Source organism: Cololabis saira, chromosome 9 (genome assembly GCF_033807715.1).
Source record: "Cololabis saira isolate AMF1-May2022 chromosome 9, fColSai1.1, whole genome shotgun sequence".
Taxonomy (NCBI): Eukaryota; Metazoa; Chordata; class Actinopteri; order Beloniformes; family Belonidae; genus Cololabis; species Cololabis saira.
The window spans coordinates 26,897,810-26,916,345 of record NC_084595.1 but is presented as its reverse complement, the minus strand read 5'-3'; the positions used below and the strand labels follow the sequence as shown (position 1 = coordinate 26,916,345).

Below are 18,536 nucleotides of genomic sequence, written 5' to 3'. Positions count from 1 at the left end.
AAACAACTTTTCTTCCTACTTGCACAGATTTCCACCTACTGCCACCAGCGCTGAGCACCGTACAGATTCTCTTCCATTCTAGGAAGAGGATTGCTGGGGGCTGTGACTGAGGGCTGGGTTAAAGCTGCACCCATTTGGGGTAACAGAGTCGGTTGTCTGGCAGAAAGTTGGGCAAGAGTTGCACGGGGTGTTGATAGGGTGCAGGCAGCTAGAGCTTCAGTATTATATGACTATGAGGCATGTGGCCCAGGATTAGCTCTCCAGCAGGGACCAGTATATTTAGGGTGTGGTACAAACACGCTATGTCATTTATCCCAGTTATTCCCACCTGTTCAAAGACATCACACTTGTTGCCAAACGCTGACATTCAACCCAACAACCAATCAGATTGGTTGAGGCACTTATGTAGCCATAGATGGACCTTTCGCTCTTGTGCTCTTTACCTCACCAGCCCACTGCCCTTCGTTTATCATCCTATGTGTTTCACTCATCTCTAATAACCTGCTGCTCTGTGCCTTGAATTTGTCATGTATTCCATTGCTGTATGTCACTGAGCGATCAACTGCAGCTTTAAACAATGCTTTGAGTCTGGTTTTTTTGTAACAATAGAGTTTAAAAAAGGCATATCTATGACTGATATGGAAAAATAATGATTCATTCATTTTTATTTCAAGCTCTTTTAACCAAATGGCACGCATACAACAGCGTCTGTTAACATAATTCCAGTCAACAGAATAAATGCAGGCACAACTTTTCAAGAAAAAAAATGCCATTAAGGTAATGTCCCCAAAAGGTGAGCATGATGGAGATATCGGGGGAATATGGAGATAGGATGAGAATGAAACACATACATGTAAGTGCTGTTTACTTCTGCCAAGTATTTTATACACAAAAGTTTTACCTAATTTTACAGGCTACATTTGAATTATTTAGCTATAATTTTATCGATGATCAGATTTGTATGCATTTACTTTTTTGTATTGTTTACTTTTACTTTCAATTTTACTCTATTACCTGTCACATTGTTTCAAGCACTTTATACAAAAATGGCCAAACCTGGATGTAGCATGAATTAGGCACATACAGTACCATGAAAAACCAGTTCATAAGTGAAAGAAACCTAAGTAAGCCACAAACGTAGTACAAAGTACAGTGAAAGTACAGTAAATGTGAGGAAAATGAGGGAGAAATAATTGTGATGAGGAGAAAAGACAGTGAAAAAGCTGTCTTCTTGCTTGGCTCCGTGTCTTTCTCTTTGGCCCCTTTGGAGGCTTGCTCCTAATTAAACTCCTTCTTCATGATGCTCCCCTATGACTCTGCTCACAGGGCCTGTGTGGAGCAGGCACAGCATAGACAAGGTGTCCTACATACTTGAGACACCCGTCTCATTGGTATCCTTCAGCTTTGCACCCTCAGCTAAGCTGGCCTAGACTATGCTGGTGTAAGAGAAACCACCGGAAGCCTTTGAGAAAAGTGACAAAAGTGAGGTGACCTGAGGTAATCACAGGTGGGTTTTTTTGTTGCACCAAAGCTGATTTGTGTTTCCTATAGGTTAAGTTCTGTATGTTTTAGCAGGGGGAAAAAAATCAATTCTCCTTTATATTCATTGGTTGCGGGTGACAACTTCATGAAGCTGTTGAGAAAGACAGTGGAGGGTATTTGGGTGTGAATTCTGGGTGGCTCCAGGGGGTCTGCTATGGACAGCTGACGCCTGCCCAGAGCTCCTGCCATACCAGGATCCGTCTGCTCGGCATTCTGCCACCCTGCTCGCCACGTCTATCCCTCTATCCGTCTTCCTGCCCCCATATCCGTCTCAGTCTGCTTCTCAGTCTGTCTCGGTCTTACCACTGCTGTCCTACTCCCCACATTTTCTTCATTACCACTATGTCTCAACAGAATCTGAGTCTAAACACTGATGGCTTGATGGTTACATCTTTCTTTCGGACTAATTACCGGGTTGTGTTTGGGAAGAGCTTCAGTAGTGACCATTACGCTCTGCAGTTATCTTGGCAGTGGCTAAAGGGTATGACACATTCAATATTGTGTTTATGGCTATTGGTGGCAGCCAGGCTCGTGAATGTTTCTCAATATCTTCAACCCAGTGACTGACAGCATCAGCGCACAGGCCCTGGACAAAAACAGCCCATTTGTAATCAGCCTTTTATATACTCTGGCTAGATAGTGGGATCTTTTATTGCCACGCTGGTGTAAGCAAAACCAATATAGAGGGCAAAAGCTGTCTTTTTCACTGATAAATGGACCAGTTGATGTATTTGCCCATATTTATGTAATCTGTGGAAAAAAGCCGCCGACACACAGGCTCAATATAAAAGCATCAATAAATGTGTCACTTGTGGTTAATGATGATTGCTGTGCTGTTAAACTAGGTTGGGCACTGAAATTATGTTTTTTGTCTCGTAACATCACAGTATACAATTAAAAACAGCAGAGAAACATACTGCTTTACTCAGAAATACTCCACAAAATACTACCAGAAGACGTGAGTAGACTTGCAGTTGAATCGGCCGTCACATCGTGTCCACAGAGTGTAGATTCTGTGCTCTACATATTTTTAAGTACTGGTTTAGGACTTAAAAATGTAACACAATTAAACTGAAGAGGGTTTCCTCATAATATTTAAAGAAATCGGATCTAGAACCTATTGTGAAATAGACATTTTATGCACTTCATTGATTCCAATATAGTTCACATAAAGGGGTTTATTTTATTTGTTGAATGAACTTACAAACCCGAGGATAATGATCTTGGAAAAAAAGCACAACAATATATTTAATATCACACTTGATTTGCTCAGAGCCTGTTGTTAAGACAAGCTGTGGATTCTGATCATCCAGCACCGGCGCACTGCATCCATCGGAGTGGCCTTGCCGGAAGCAGGGAAGGGGATTATGATGTAGTTGAGACGAGCTCTTATCTTCCATATTTCTATTTCTTTTTGGGTCTGTCTGGTTCATTCTTATTTGCTCTCATTTTTGTCCTTCTCCCTTACTCTCTCTGTCTCGCTCACTCACTCTTTCATTTCTCTGCTTTTGAGTGTGGAGGGAACATCAGAGGGATCAGGCTGGCTTAGCTTATTGGAAGCAGATGGCAGACCAAAGGCAAGAGGGCCACAGTTTCATGAAGCGTAGTTTGAACATGCCAGTACCATGTCGAGGGGCATGCCCATGGATGATGGCTACGTGGTGAGAATGTGTGTGTGTGTGTGTGTGTGTGTGTGTAAAACGATTTGGGGTGATTTTGTAGGTTACCAGTCTGAGTTTGGAACCCCTAATCACAGTGTGCCCAGTACGTCCCTGTTTCTTTCAGTCATCATATGGATATCCTTTATTCACTGGTTTAAGCAACTATGGCATCAATGTCTTTTTAAGTGATGTAGTGGCTTTGAAACCCTTCATTTTTGGAGATTTCTTCATTTTAATCAAGAATCAGAGGCTAGCATCTGGAAGTCAGACTTCAGATTACTTTTACCACCACTGCATATTAACATACAATGAAATTCGCTGTCTCTAATGAAAGAAAAACAACAGCAACTCTGTTCATTTTCTTCATTTACCGATATTAACACACATTAATGAAAGTGGATGATGCATGAAACTACTAGAAAAATATAAAATATAGCAGGAAACACAAATATTACATTTTGTTATGCTTTCATTGTAAATACTATATTGCAATTAAGGCAGAATTGTGGTGTTGGTGGGAGAGGGGGTAGTGAGTGCATAGGTAAGAGTTCAGTTAATTGATGACTGGTGGATAGAAACTGTCTCTGAATCTGTGACGCTTCAGAGCTGTGGACATTTTCCAGATGGCAGTGGGGAAAACTGTTGTTCACAGGGATATGTATCGTCCCTAACAATTATGGGATACTTTGCTGAAGCGGTGAACCCAGTAGACGCCCTCCAGGGGCAGAGTTGAATGATCTTTTGAGCAGTGTTGATAACTCCGCGGAGAGCTGCTCTACTAACTGATAAACAGTCTACAATACCAGGCCAGCATGCTCCCCGATTTCCTTGCAGCCTTACAGGAAGGTTGGTTTTCCTCAGTAAAAAAATGAGATGATGAATGAATTTCTGATGAATTTTTCTGACCAGATCAGTCGAGTTAATGGTCCACTTAAGGCCCTCACTGCTGTAAGCACTCAGGAAACTGAAGCGCAAGATCTTAGGTGGCAGGAGCCAATGTAGTCTGAGATCTATAATAAGCTCCTTTGTTTTTTATGTTTAAAGACAAGTTGTAATTTGCACATCATTCAGTCAGCTTGCAACCTCATCTCTAAAAGCTGTCTCACTCTCATGCCGTCTGCAAATTGTAGGTGTTTGTGGGGTGAACGTGAATGCAATCATATGAGGAAAGCCAGTAGAAGGAAGGACTGTGTCCACATCATTGTGGTGCTCTGGTGCTGAGGTCAGTCTTGATGAGATGTGAGAAGTCTCATGGTCTGTGGATGATTACAAAAAAAAAGTCCTTAATCCACAAACACAACTGAGAAGTGAGACCGAGCCGGGTCAAGCGAGTTTCCGATACTGCCTACTGGGGGGAAAAATTGTTGATTATAGGGAGGTAACTAGCAAGAAAACATTCTTGTATACATCCCCTTCGGCTATAGGTGTTGTCAGTGCAGAATGAAGGGTTTTTGGGTCCATGAGGCCTTCTTTGCCCTCTAACAACACTGGTGTGGGTCTAAAGGAGCGGGGAGCGTGGATTTGATATGTCCCAGAATGAGTCCTTCAAAACACTTAACTTTGATGGTATTACTGGTCTGTCGCTGGTCAGAGAGTTTACTAATCGGTTTTGGTATCGGGCTGATAGTGTTGGCTTTCAGACAAACTAGTTATAGTAGCACGTTCTAGGGAGAGGTTAAAGGTGTCAGCAAAAACTCTGGCAACAACTTCTGTGAGTTGATGAGAGAAGTCCCTCAGCACTTTGCCTTGGCTTTTATCCAGACCTACAGCCTTCTTGACTTTCATATTTCTCAGGAATTGGTTTAACCACTTGTGTCTGGAGCGAAAGTCGTGCATGGTCAGCAGTGTCTAGCCAGGGTGAGGCTATGCTCTCTGGTCATTTCCAGAGGTGGAAAAGGTACTGAAAAATTGTAATTGAGTAAAAGTATCTTTACTTTGCTTAAATCCTACTCAAAGTAAAAGTAAAAGTACTCATCTAAAAATGTACTCGAGTAAAAGTACAAAAGTACTTCATTTAAAATGTAATTTGAGTAAAAGTTACTTTCAGTTATTTAATGCAAAAAAAGGATGAGTCACGAATCAAATCCAGCACAAGTTGTTTTAATCAACTTCGAGGCATATTAAAGTACACATCCACACTTGGCCAAGGGTTTTTGTGGCTTTCCGCTCCAGAATTTCTATCTTCGTCGGGCCATATCAGCAACATCCATCTTCAAACGCGTGGATCCAAAAGGGCGTGCAAAAGGCAAGGCGCACTTTTTCTTCTTCTTCTTTTGTGTTTCCGGCAGTTTCGACGCATCAAGGCGCACTTTCACTTTCACTTCCGGGACACAGGGGTTTCCGCCCGCATTTAATTTTTTCACCATAAATTTTGTACTCAGTAACGTGAGGGGGTTCAAATGTAGCGAAGTAAAATACTTCAAAATGTCAAAATGTACTCGAGTAAAAGTACAAATGACATATTTCAAAAACTACTTAGAAAATTACAAATTACTCATAAAAAGTACTCAATTACAGTAACGTGAGTAAATGTAATTAGTTACTTTCCACCCGTGGTCATTTCAGACGAAAATGTCGTTCATTTCCTCAGCTAGCAAAGCACCGTCTCTTATCGTCGCTGAGGAAAGTGATGTGAGTGTTTATTAACTTTGTGTTTTCTACCTGTCGGAATATCTCCACAAATTGTTGTTGTTGATGTTTTTTGTTTTTGGGAATGAAAAGTAAATAAAAAGATCCTGGAGAAAAGGGATTTAGAGTACAGTAAGTAACAGAGACAGAACGCTAGCAAGAGAGGAAATGTACCATACGCAACAAGGTACCTCCATATTTCTTCAAACTGATTCCATGTGATTGTAAATGAGCCAAAATCACTATTAAGAAGAACCCACTGCATATGACAAACCACTTAAAAACATACAATCTTAGCTGGCCAGTACACAGCAGAAAACCAGATGGTGCAGCGTTTCCCATGTGGAAGAGACACACTAAACACATGTCAGAATCCAACGCTGTTTGCTACTGCAGCATCCCGATCCTGAGAACAAAGTGGTCATTCAGACTTGTCACTACACTGTATAATTAGCCAGATAGACATTATGACACACAATGCCAGCTCAGTGAAACTACATAAAGAGGGCACTTATGTGTTCACCCTTAGCCTTGCCATCTTTCATCCCATCTACACTCCAGTTGTAAAATACTCTTCTATTCAAATGAGAGAAATGAGAATGAGTCTATATGTGAATCTGATGCAGCATAAAAATCAGTTCTCCAAGGGTGAACTGTGTGTATTTTCCATGCTTGCGTTACATGCACAGTAATGCAATATGACCTGTTTATGTCATAGATATACAGTCCATGTGACTGCAGTGTGGTAGAATCACATCAAAGCGGCTTTAGTTTACCAACTTTAAAGTAACATCTTAGTGACAATGTAGTCGAATAACTCAATCTCTTTTTGAGTCAACGACTCAAGTCTCCTCCCAAGCCATTCTCTGTTCGTTCTTCATGGTTGCCCCACCACCACCTTCACCGCCGCTAATTGTCACTTAGCGTCTTTTGTCTCTCTGTCTCTTATCGCGTGGCACCACAGCAGGAAAAAGGAGCCGGAGGGAGCCCTTGAGTAACAATGACCAGCCAGCTGACCTCTATACTGTGACCTTGAGTTTCCACACTCTGTCCAAAGTAGCAATCATGGCGAGGGAGGTGGAGCCAGTGTGTGTGTGTGTGTGTGTGTGTGTGTGTGTGTGTGTGTGTAGGGGGGGAAGCTCTAGGCAGGGTGGGGAATGCCATCTATAAAAATAGATCTTCATTATTCTGAATTTTCCACAAATAGTTTCAAAGAACAAGGCATCATTTCATCTTAATGGCTGGCGTGAATTGTTTTGGGCTGCGTAGTGGAAAGCCTTGCCTTTTGGCAGCGTGGCCTCAGAAGTGGCCTGCCTTTTTCACTGTTCCTCACCACAGGGACCACATATTGGCACATTTCAAACAGTCTATTTTTAAAACCTGCTTTTGTTGTTGTGTGAGTACCTCAGACTTCCGCTTTAGTATTGACCTTAAAAAAAAAAAACCCAAAAAAAACACCTCTGACAGAACTCCAAGTGGCATAATTTCTTGTTTGAGGTTCTGCTTTTCTGGTCAGCATACATCTGATGTGGGAAAAAAAAGTGCTGAGCTTGTAGATCACATACTATCTACCATCTTGTTTTTAAGCTCTTTCAAAAACCCCCAAAAACGCATTCAGTCTATAAAATAGGAACTCAGTAAACTTGCACGCTTTAAGTCAGAGGCAGACGCCGGAGATGTATGTTTTTGCTGGGTTTGTCAATTTTATCTTAAAGGGACTCAATTCTGCAAAGATTATATAACATTTTTTAATAGTTTTATTCCTGGATTGAAAAACATTTTTTTAAGCATCCAGACCAGCTCTGTTTGATGAAATGTGGGGGAGGATCAACAAGAGAAATAAATAATAGACATCTTTATTCAAAAGATCAAATTTTTCAAAGCACCGCGGGGTCTCACACCAATGGTCTTGTGCATGTGGTCGCCGGGGGCAACTGTTCTCGGTCAAGCATCAGGGAGAGCGAGAGAGAGAGAGAGAGAAAGAGGGAGTTTGTGTGAATATCCTGACACTTTGCTTACTCACTCCTTGTCTTCCTAAAACAACCCCCACCCATACAGTTTGAAACAAAAAGAGATCCCAGTCCTGTTTTTCTATTCCGTCCCTGCAAGATCAGCCATCTATATTTAGCCTCACCATACTCTATTTTTAGAGCCCTGCCACTTTTTGAGACATTCATTAGGAAAAAAAAGAAAAAAAGAAAACGTACTTCAAATAAAACAGTGGTTGTTTTGGGGTGGCACTTTTTGTGGTGACTTCAATACATGCTGCTAGTTATATGGTACTAAAGTATACGTTTAGACGAAAACAATTCTGTCTCTGCAGTTTCGAGTTCACAAGTTTAAAGTGAATAAGACAGAGAGGCGTTCATGGAAATATAGTACACATTCTGCTTAAGTTTTTGTTCTTTTACAAAAGGTTATAAAATATCTATGAACAAAAATGTGATTTTGACTAACTTTGGTACAGTAACAGAAATGTATGTATGTCTAATAAACTAAAGACACTGGATATTTATTGAGTCTTTTTTGTATCTTTTGTTTTTCCCCTTAAAACTAAAAAGTTGACAGAGGCCTTTTCTCCATCATCTTTGTTGGAAGGGAAGAAAAACCGGCCATGGCCTGGCAAAGAGAGCCTGATGGAGGGCAGCTGTAAAGAAAAGCGATACGCTGTTTTTGTAACACAAGACAAAACCAGTGCTTTGTTGCTGAGGATGCAGCACAAATACTGCTGTTTCTCAGTTAAACTGCTCCCATAATTCAAGGAAGTCTAAATAATGAAAAATTCGATTTTATTCATTTTACAGCTCAGGAAGATACTTTGAATATTCCTACTGTTCAGCTTTACTGTAATTAACATGCACTCGACCTCAAATGCTGACTTTTTTTTTCTTGCCAACGTGTGATAGCATGTGCAAAAGCTGTCATCCGAGTCTTTGTTTTAACAAACTGCTAGACTATTAGCTTGCCAGTGTCAAGGGGTTAATTTACTTAGTCAGTCAAAGCAGATTCAGATCTTAATCCTCGGCTCACCAGGAAAAACAAGCCGTGTTGTCGATCACTAGTAAACACTGAGGCACTGTGACTGCTGTGACAACCCCACCCCTCATCTCCACCCCGTGCCACACCACATGCGCCTTATTCTAAAACCACACAATGACTCCATATAAAAATTACAGTGGACAACTGAAGTAACTGAAGATGTGATACGACTCCTTTATTGCTCTTGGATACTGACACATGCACAAGTAATAGAGGATAAATTACATTCAAGTCCAAGTAATTATGCAGTCTCTAAGAGGCATGAGAAGAAGCCATTCAGTGCACTGATCAGCACAGAAAACTCCTCAAGGCTAATGTTCTCCACGCTGTTTAGAAACCAAATAAGCACATAGAATAGCACATGCTGGAAAATATTTTCCCAAGAGCACAGCAGAGCACGAGCACACTGGCACTTCAGAAAGGAGATCACATGTCTTGTTGACTTGCAAAAATATTTCAAAACATACAAAAAAAAAAAAGCCATTTAAATAACCTAAGAAGGACATTTTTGGGGGTTAAGTCAAAGGAACCAAATGAGTCTCTAAGGTAGTTAGAATGTGTGGAAAACTGATAATGATTGATCACCAGATATTGGGTAAGTGGCGTGGGTATGGTAACTCACAGATATACCTAAGTTGATGTACATGTTTTTTCAGTTACACCCCGCCACCACCCCGCCCCCTCCGCTGGACTGTCACTGGGCTGAAAATCACACCTGTGCCTCTCACACATCTCGGCACACGGGTGAAACATACGCAGGGTGAAACATGGAGAGGGAGCTTTGCTGAATCTCATTAGCCAAGCAGGTAGTCATTAACAGAATGACCTTTGGAAATAATTACCAGCCTTTCTTCCTCTGTCCCTCTCGCTCTCTCTCCCTCCCTCGTTCTCTGCTCATACTCATCCATCCCTCTATCCCTTCAGTCTCCCTCTCATTCAATAGCTCCCTCTTAGTGAGGACAGAGGGAAAGAAATGAAAGAAAGAAAGAAAGAAAGAAAGAAAGTTGAGGTTAGATGGAGAGTCAAGTCTCTGCTGCTGCTGTTTAAGATTACAGGGTGAGCTGAACTTTCAGATTAGGTTAATCTGCTGGAAATGGGATTGGCCAGCAGCCCTCCACTGGCAGATAGGCAAGCGGGCAGGTCACTGCAGTACCAGGAGGCATGTGCCATTACATGTGATACTTCAGCCAATGACCTGAGCGTGTACAGTCTTGACTGAGGTCATCACAATGCTGTTAGCACTGCAGGGTTCAAGCCAATTGCCTCAACGTATGTTCCCATGCAGGCAGTCATGCAGCGTGAGGGTTAGCCAGCCAACCCTAACCCACGCTTGCACAGGCTAAACGCACTTTGCGCACATGTAAGCAGAAGAGCTCAAGCTCTATATGCAAATGCCATGTGCACAAGCGTTCCCACCACTCAGGTTATTGTCTAGGTAGTGAGAGGATATTCCTCCCTAACACCACAGTCACTGACCCTTCGGTTATTTCACAGACCTGCATTCCTTGTTTCAGCAGTAGGAAGAACAAGCACATTGTGGAGCAAGGATTTGGCAAAGCCCAAGTGTGTTGTTGGATTTGAGGCCTTTCAAACACAACCTGAGCCAGCCAATACTGCTAATATAAGGTTTGGGTTGGAGCTGCAACCATGAGGAGGGGAAAGAAAAGACCCCTTCATAAGGTGGTGCAATTTACAGCCCCCATACCGGAATAATACATGACCAATACCGGCTCATGGTGATTGTTCTTAAGTAGGAATAACATAAGAGGGGAAAAAAGAGAGATGGATCTATTCTCTTGTCGTTTCCCAACAAAGCTCACTATTTCTCCACTAATGCTGTTCACATGTCCAGGAAGCCGGCCTGGCAGACGGCGAGTATAGGAAATCTATCTGCATGTTGGACTGTTTTATCTGGAGCCAGACTCAGAGTACGCTGTAGATCTGCCAGAACGACACACTTGGACCCTCGTTGGACATCCAGTGCTGAATGCTCTTCCTCTGTATTTGCTTTTATCAAGCTACAAGAACCTGGATGAACCTATTCATACTTAAGAGGACCTCCAATCTTGTTTATGCGAGAGCTGACAACACTGTGTATTACATTTTATTTATTTTATTTTTTATCAAAGTCACAATTGGTGATATCAGGGAGTAGATATATCACTGTCACACTTAGAATGTGATTAAATTGAAGCAAAACAATAAATGAATAAATAAATTAAGCTTCAGCTTTATCGTCTGATTTCTCTAAAAAAAAAAAATGTTGATAAGCATCGTCTAATTTATGTTACCACCTCTGTTCAGAGGAGGATTATCTTTAGCTTGCTGGTCTTTTGTTTTCACACATATTTGTAGGAGTGTCATCTGGTTTTCAAGTGAGTCATCAAGACCATTTTTACCATTCTGCTCTATCTCTCCCTCTCTATCCCCCATAATTGTTTGTCACATACATACTGTAGATCTGTTGACCCATTCATAGATCCAAAATAAAGACATAAAGATGAACAAAGACATGCCACATGTTAAATGAAAAACTGAATGGTAAAGACAGAAAAAAAGAATATGAGAAGTAGAGAGAGAAGCCCTCCAGCTTCTTGTAAACATGCTGTTGCAAGAGAGGCAGTGCAATGCTCTTAGTGCTACTCTCTCAACAACGCTAATTATCAACCAAAGACATGCTAATTACATAGAGTTTTATTGCTAATGTAGCAAGGCCTCTATGCCAGCCGCCCACTCTTTGGGCTCCGCTCCCCTACCTCTGCCTCTCCTCCCACTACACCTTCAGGCACAGCAGTGATAGCGGGAGAATGATGAATGCATTTCAGCATTTCAGCATATCGGTAAAGACAAGAGCTTCTACAAATCCAACCTTAGAAACTACACAAATCAGATGTCATTTCTGCAGTCACTTTTTCTTCCATCTACAGAGGTACTTCAATTCCATCCACACCCCTAAATCCAGCCATGCATCTCCTTCTTGATCCCCTTCTCATCATGTCATCTCAACAGGAAGTCCACTTTGCACACAAACACACACTGAACCCACCCACGTTCCCCGCACCTTTGACGTCACCTAACAGCACAGTACAAGGCTCAAAGGGAAAGATCTGACCCTCCTGCACAAGTCCCCCAAACCCCCCATGCTAAACGTGCTAGTGTCAGCCCTATGGCCATTCCCTTTAGTACGTGACGGCGGCGAAGGCTGGAGGCCTCTTCAGATCGATTTCTCCCGCAGTGAGTTGCTCGCAACGCCCAGAGCCTGGGTCCTCTAGGGATCAAATTGTAGGTGGTGCTCAACAGCACTCTCCCCTGTTAGGCTCTTTTGCATTTCCCCTGACGCCGCTGTTTACACGTTGGCCATCCACTGCTCTATAATAGAGACACGGTTAAAGAAAAAAGCTACAAAGCAGGAAGCTGTTGTCTGAGCCACTGCTGAAACATGTGACAACTCTCTTCATGGGTTCAGCTGGGGCAGGGTAATACACTGACTATACAGAAACTGAAAAGCTTGGTGCATTAAAGACACCACTACTTACCGGTACACCATCTATAAAAGTGAGCCATCATCCAGAGTGGTTTTTATTCCAATAGGAATATCATTATTTCATCCCCCCAGCCTATTCATGTGTCAAAGTTTCTTTGGGCAATCCAGTAAACCTCAAAATTGTCCTCACACTACTTATCATGTGACTAAAGAGAGAAAGAATTGCTGGATATGTAGAATGCAAATATAATATAAGACTTTTCATGACTCAAAAGAATATTTGTGTGAACGGTTGAGTGAAAATACATTTTAAAGCACTTTATAGTAGATAAGGTTATAAGATTCATACATAAGACTATAAGTGTGGACATATTTTGCTTCACATACATGTGATCAATGTTTTGAACTTGCACAACACATTCTAACAAGGCTAGATAAAGTCATAGCCTTGGCCACATTAATATTTAAAAAAGCTCAATAGTATTGTATAAATTATAGTTGGAGAATAGTGCATGTGCTGCAAAAGTGACTATTGTTATGCCTCTCAGTATAGTCTGGGATAATGCACTGAATCCATTCTCTGTTTTCATCACTGTGGTTAGTCATATGTTGAGTGCAGCATAACTTAATGTATGAATAACATTAACAGACTTCACGTTTGACTGCACCAAATGGAAATGGAAGGGAAACCAGTGCAGAATGGAAATCATCAGACCACTGTTCAGGTTTCAGTGAGATGCAATACATTTCTTTTCTTTAAACTCCAAACATGACCGAAAGGAAGAGATTACTATAAGGCAAAATCTTTTAAACCCCAAGTCATTTAATATTAGTATATAAACCGGGGTATAGTCTGATGCAGAGTGCTATTTGGAATAGAAACTGTGTACTCTACATCAAAAGAGAAAACTCTGTCCCATGCCGTTTGATGCTCTGTCAGGCCGGTCAAGTCATAGGCTATGTGTGGTATTTATTTACTACATCTCATTGATCACAATGTTTCCTTTGGAGCATTTGATGTTTTTTAAATGTTGATCCCACAATAACAGATTTGTAGTGTTGCACATGAATTATGACCGAACTGACCTAAAAAATTCAAATTATGCTGCAGTAAGTTGTCAGCAGAATTAGAAAACTGCACGCACTAATGATGCGAACAACAAAAAGCAAAGGAGCGTGGACACACAGTTGATGCATTCAACTCCTTAGATAATATTCCTTCATCACTTAAGAGGTGAGTTGTTATCGTACAAAATTTACATTTGGTGGAGAGTTGGGGCACGGGTAAAGGAATCAGCTTTTTTTTAAAGGAAACCAAAAAAAGCACAGTCTGAAATAAAGCATTGGTCCATCGTGTTTATCATGTTGTATCTGCCATCATATCATGACAACTGCTGAAGTCTAAGCTTAGTTCAGACAATTAAAAACTGTGGATTATTCCTCTGATAGTTTGTGTTCAAGTTGTGAAACAAGTCTAAAATAATACCATTTTTCATTTAATGCAATCTAAATATTCATATATATATCACATAACAGGGTATATAACTGCTTAAGGTACTTTTAAGATGTAACGAAAGTCTGTTTTGTGATAATGTTTTACATATGATCCATTTCAAATGTCTTTGTTGAGACAGTTCAATTAAACTACGGCACACTGAAAGTCAATCGAGAAGGGAAAGTATGAAGTGGGATAATCCATGTGTGAATGAATCTATATGTGAGTGTGTTTGTGACCCCCCCGCCTCCGGCTGGTCAGCGCTCCAGAGTGAATGTTACATAACTGGTTCACGTTGAGAGCTTAAGGCTCCAGGAGGGTACAAGCATCATTTCCTGCCTTATCTACCTGCCTGGTGGTTGGGCTGATGCTGCTGTTTAATGTCGCCCTGAGCCACTCTTGTAACGTGTCCAAAGCAAGTCAGATCAACCTCCTCCTCTCACAGTCACGTCAAGGGTGCAGGGGGGGAGTGTAATAAATCACAGGGGACAGCCTGAAATCAATACTAGGCTACATCTTTTAAAGTGCGAAGAATTGACAACGCAAGGAGCGCGTTTAAATAAAAGACAGTTTTTCTTGAAATTAACAACATATTGTGCATCTTAAAATACCATTTCTAAAAGTGATTGATATTACCACTGAGCCTTTGGGGAAGACTCACAAGCTATGGGAGCAATTATTTCCTGCACTGTGTTAGGTGTGAAGAGAAAAGAAAAGTTGGGGTTGTCGAATGAGTCACAAACACGGTAACCATCTGTCCGCCCGTACGTTTGCATGAGCATGCTCGTCTGGGAGCACGTGTGTGCATATGTGCGCGTGTGCATGTCTGCCGTCTGCCTTCTCTTTGTGACTTACCTCCACAATATCAGAGTTGGTCCTGCTCTCATGTGGCTCATTGTACTCGGTGTATTTCAGCAGGACCTTGTCCATGTCTGTGCTGGCGTACTGGAACAGCTTGTTGGTGCTGTTGAAGATGATCAGGGCAATTTCACAGTCACACAGCACGCTCAACTCGTACGCCTTCTTCATCAGGCCAAACTTTCGCTTTGTAAATGTCACCTGGGTGAGAGAAAAGATTGGAAAACAAAATTAGCAAATAAAGAGAAGCGGAGGCAAAAAGATCAACAACTTAATAATTGTTCTTATTTGCAAAAGGAGATGAGGAGTGAGATAATAGTTTTACAGTATAGTCACATGGAAATAAACCTTTTAATGGCACAATTCCAACAAAGTCACTTCATTTCATCTAACTTGTTATGATAGTTAAGACAAAAATCCCCCACCCCTTGATGCAATTTATAATGAAAGAATAGAAAGGATTCTGACATCATATGTTTTTTCTCTTAAAAATGTTTCCACGCAGGAATACATCATTAAAGTTTGGTGATGGTTCAACACCCCCAGTCTGTAACAGTCTATCCACTGTACCAGGAAAAAAAAGAAGAAAAGAAGCTGGTCTTGCATTTAAGGAACTGAAAATACTCTGTCTCAGTCAGATAACGGTAAAGGGGGTCAGTTATTGCTTGTACATCACTGAGTCTCAACATGGAACATATGTGAAGTTACTGTGTCGTCCTTACAGAGCCTTCTCTTGCAAAAAGGAAATACGCAGACCTATAGCTATTTTAATCAAATTGTTCTTGAGTTTCCCAATCAGACACCTCCAGAGGTGAATGACTAGCCATTGTTAAAAATAAAAGATAGGTTCATGTGCTTTGCTTAAAGGTGTTTGCGCCTGTTCAAACTCAAACCACAAAAACTGTCTCTTATAATATGGACCTTTTAGTTTTCTATCGATGTTTGTGCGAATATGTAATTTTTTGTGTGTCAGCCCTGAGATCAATACCCTTAGTTATGCAGACATATGATACAAGTGCCCACATTGTCAAAGTAGAGAAACCTCTATTTCTTTATTGTATGGATCAAAACTACAGCAGTGAAAGTTGGTTAATTCAAGTGAGCTGCACCTGGTTTCTTTACCAAGCCATGTGCGCAATTTTTTTAGTTGATGTGAAAGAGAAACAAGCCTCTCCGAGCAACGGTGTGATGGTTTTGGAATTTCTTTATATTTTCTTCTGCAACTGTGTGCATCAATTATAAAGGAGATTGGTCTTGACAAAGCTTTTTACAGAGGGGACAAACTGTATGTACCCAGCTCATAGATGACCATCTTAGTTTAGTGATTAAGCGCACGTATGCTTATTCTCCACTGACACTTAAGTGGGCTCAAAAAAAAAAAAAAAAATTAAATAAATTCACAATGAATACAGACTCTGAATAAAACAATGAGGAACACATCCCCATGAGGACAAAAGCCCTTACAACAAAAGCCTCCACATAAAATATCTTTGTTTGTGGTCGATGGGGGTAATGAATACATTTTTGCCGTTTATCTATAATGCACTGCCCTTCGCATTTTCTCTTTACAACTGTAAAAGGAGACAAGCTTGCACCAACACTGATAGTTTTAGATTTCTTGAAATCATATCTCCCAGGACGCACCAGGGAAACTGAATATGAAACTCTTCCTCACCTCGCCTCATCTTTTTCTTTCCTCCCTCTCTCCCTCTTCAGCTAGAAGAGGGTGAAACCTTGCATGAACTCCCGTATCCCGGACCTCCTCCCCCCTCTAAAAGTTTTCCAGTGATGTCACCACATTGTGCCAAGCTAATTGTCAGACAACAGAGGCTCTGAAACCGGAGAACCGGACAGCATTCTAACTCCCGACAAACCTGTGTGTGCAGCGTCAGGTTGTGTAGCTCAGCACACTCGTCTGATTCACTGACGATTCCTGGAGAAAACACTCCCTTGGGCTCTAAATACCATGCTGACATTTACACAGTCAAATGAAAATGTTCAAAAAAAAAGAAAGAAAGAGAAAAGAAAGAAAAAAAACAGGAAGCCTCATTCTCACAGAAGTAAGATCAAAATGCATCTTGTGACAATAAGATTAATTGTCATATTCAACCCATTCTAGTCTGGAGCATCCAAAAATGAAACACGAGAACAGTTAGGGGTCTGGCAGCCGTACAGCAGTCGTGCTACGGTACAAATCTCTCACGAGCCAGTCAATAAGGCAACAGGACTGTGGAACATAAGGTCAAAACAGAGTATTCAGGAACAGGAGATGTGGAGTGTTGTCTTCCCCTGATGTTTTACTGCAGGGGGCATACAGGGCAGACGCAGGACACGGCTAGCTGGTGCCCCAGCTCCTTTATCACCCTCTCATACAGTCACTCACTCTGCTGGGGCCATTAATGTTTCAAAATGTGGATGTGGCACATGGCATAATCACAGAAGTCCAGAGCCTCTCGTCTCAAAGGGCAAACCCACATCTAGCTTAGATCGCTCATACACTCGTGGACCCATCAGAGGTACCAAACTGCTGATGTGTAGACACACTGGTGTAAGAAATACTCTGAATAGCAATAATTCTGTGTTTCTCATTGTACAAGTCAAACGAAGAGGAATTTTTGTAAGTCTAACACCTTAAATGCAGAATCATGTGCATGCAAAGCATTAACTGACACACAGCAACACATATTACACCACACCCCCATATCTTAACCTGGCACATGTATATTATCAAGACAGATGCAAACCATGAACGCGCAGGCGGGTATGCAGCGCATGTTAGCATCAGCAGGTGCCGGCACACACAGTTCTAAAAGGTTTGAACTGTAGGGAAAATACACGTTTATTCACTTCATGTGGGAAGTCTTAACTTGTACTGCATCCTAAATTTCAGTGTCTGATCTCCACACCAGTTGGCCTGCAGGTTGCGAATTTAACCGACCTGCAGCAGGACAAGTTCACTGGGGTTCAGTTCGATGCTCAAAAATCTGTATCAATGGAGAATTGAACACATGCCTGTAATGACAGATTTAATTTTTTTTTTCCGGTCACTACAATTGATCCAATCACCCTTTTAGCCCACCACCATCCAAGCTGGTGATTTTACTACTGACCCTTCCTGCTCAAACTGGCTCAGTCGTCTCGCATAAAAAACGGGCACTCGTGCTGCAGACCTCTTTTTGATGAGCGTGTGTTCTGTGGATGCTATGATCTGCAAATATTTACAGATATATGATCATGGCTCAACAAGTAAAGGTTGTATTAACACAGTGTCACGATACACTTGACAGGAGTCGAATCATTTTTCAGAGTAAAATTTTCATGTGTTGTCGTAGAAAAAAAGTTAGTATGGAGCTGTTATCACAGTTTTTTTTCTTTTATTTGCAGCTATTTACTGTATTCTTTTTTTCCTTTTTCTCCAAATGTTAGTTACGATGCTGTTTTGTAGATCAAAACCAGCCATACTGTTTATCTGCATGGCTTTGGTGTTTTGGTCAGCGAGTGCTGTGGGACGCACCACGACGTGAACAACAGAGATGCAGACATCACTGTGCTGTGTGCACAAGTGAACAGCACCAGTTTAAAAATACGAGTGTGAATCCAGTTGGCTTTTTTTCACGGTGTATTGGTAACCAGGGTGTGAAACCTATCTTCACACAGCACAATTAAAAAAAAGAAAGAAAAATGCGCACAAACACAGGAAAAGGTTTTGGAGCTTTTCTCACCACCGGTGAGGTAAAGACTTGAGCTGAAGTTGCATGAAGGGGGACTTTTAAAATGTTCTTGTTGACTTGTAGAATAGTGAATTTGTTGTTATCAGAAGGTTACAAAC

General features: G+C 41.3%; 1 protein-coding gene across 21 annotated transcripts in view; it reads right to left on the bottom strand.

Moving 5' to 3' along the window:
• The window catches only part of mef2cb (myocyte enhancer factor 2cb), a 75,975-nt gene that overhangs the window by 16,545 nt on the left and 40,894 nt on the right, over positions 1-18,536 (bottom strand). For all 21 annotated transcript variants that reach the window (XM_061729001.1, XM_061728986.1, XM_061728989.1 and 18 more), the window contains one exon: positions 14,705-14,908. In XM_061729001.1, coding sequence (XP_061584985.1) covers positions 14,705-14,908 — 204 coding nt within the window. The remainder of the gene's footprint in view (positions 1-14,704; positions 14,909-18,536) is intronic.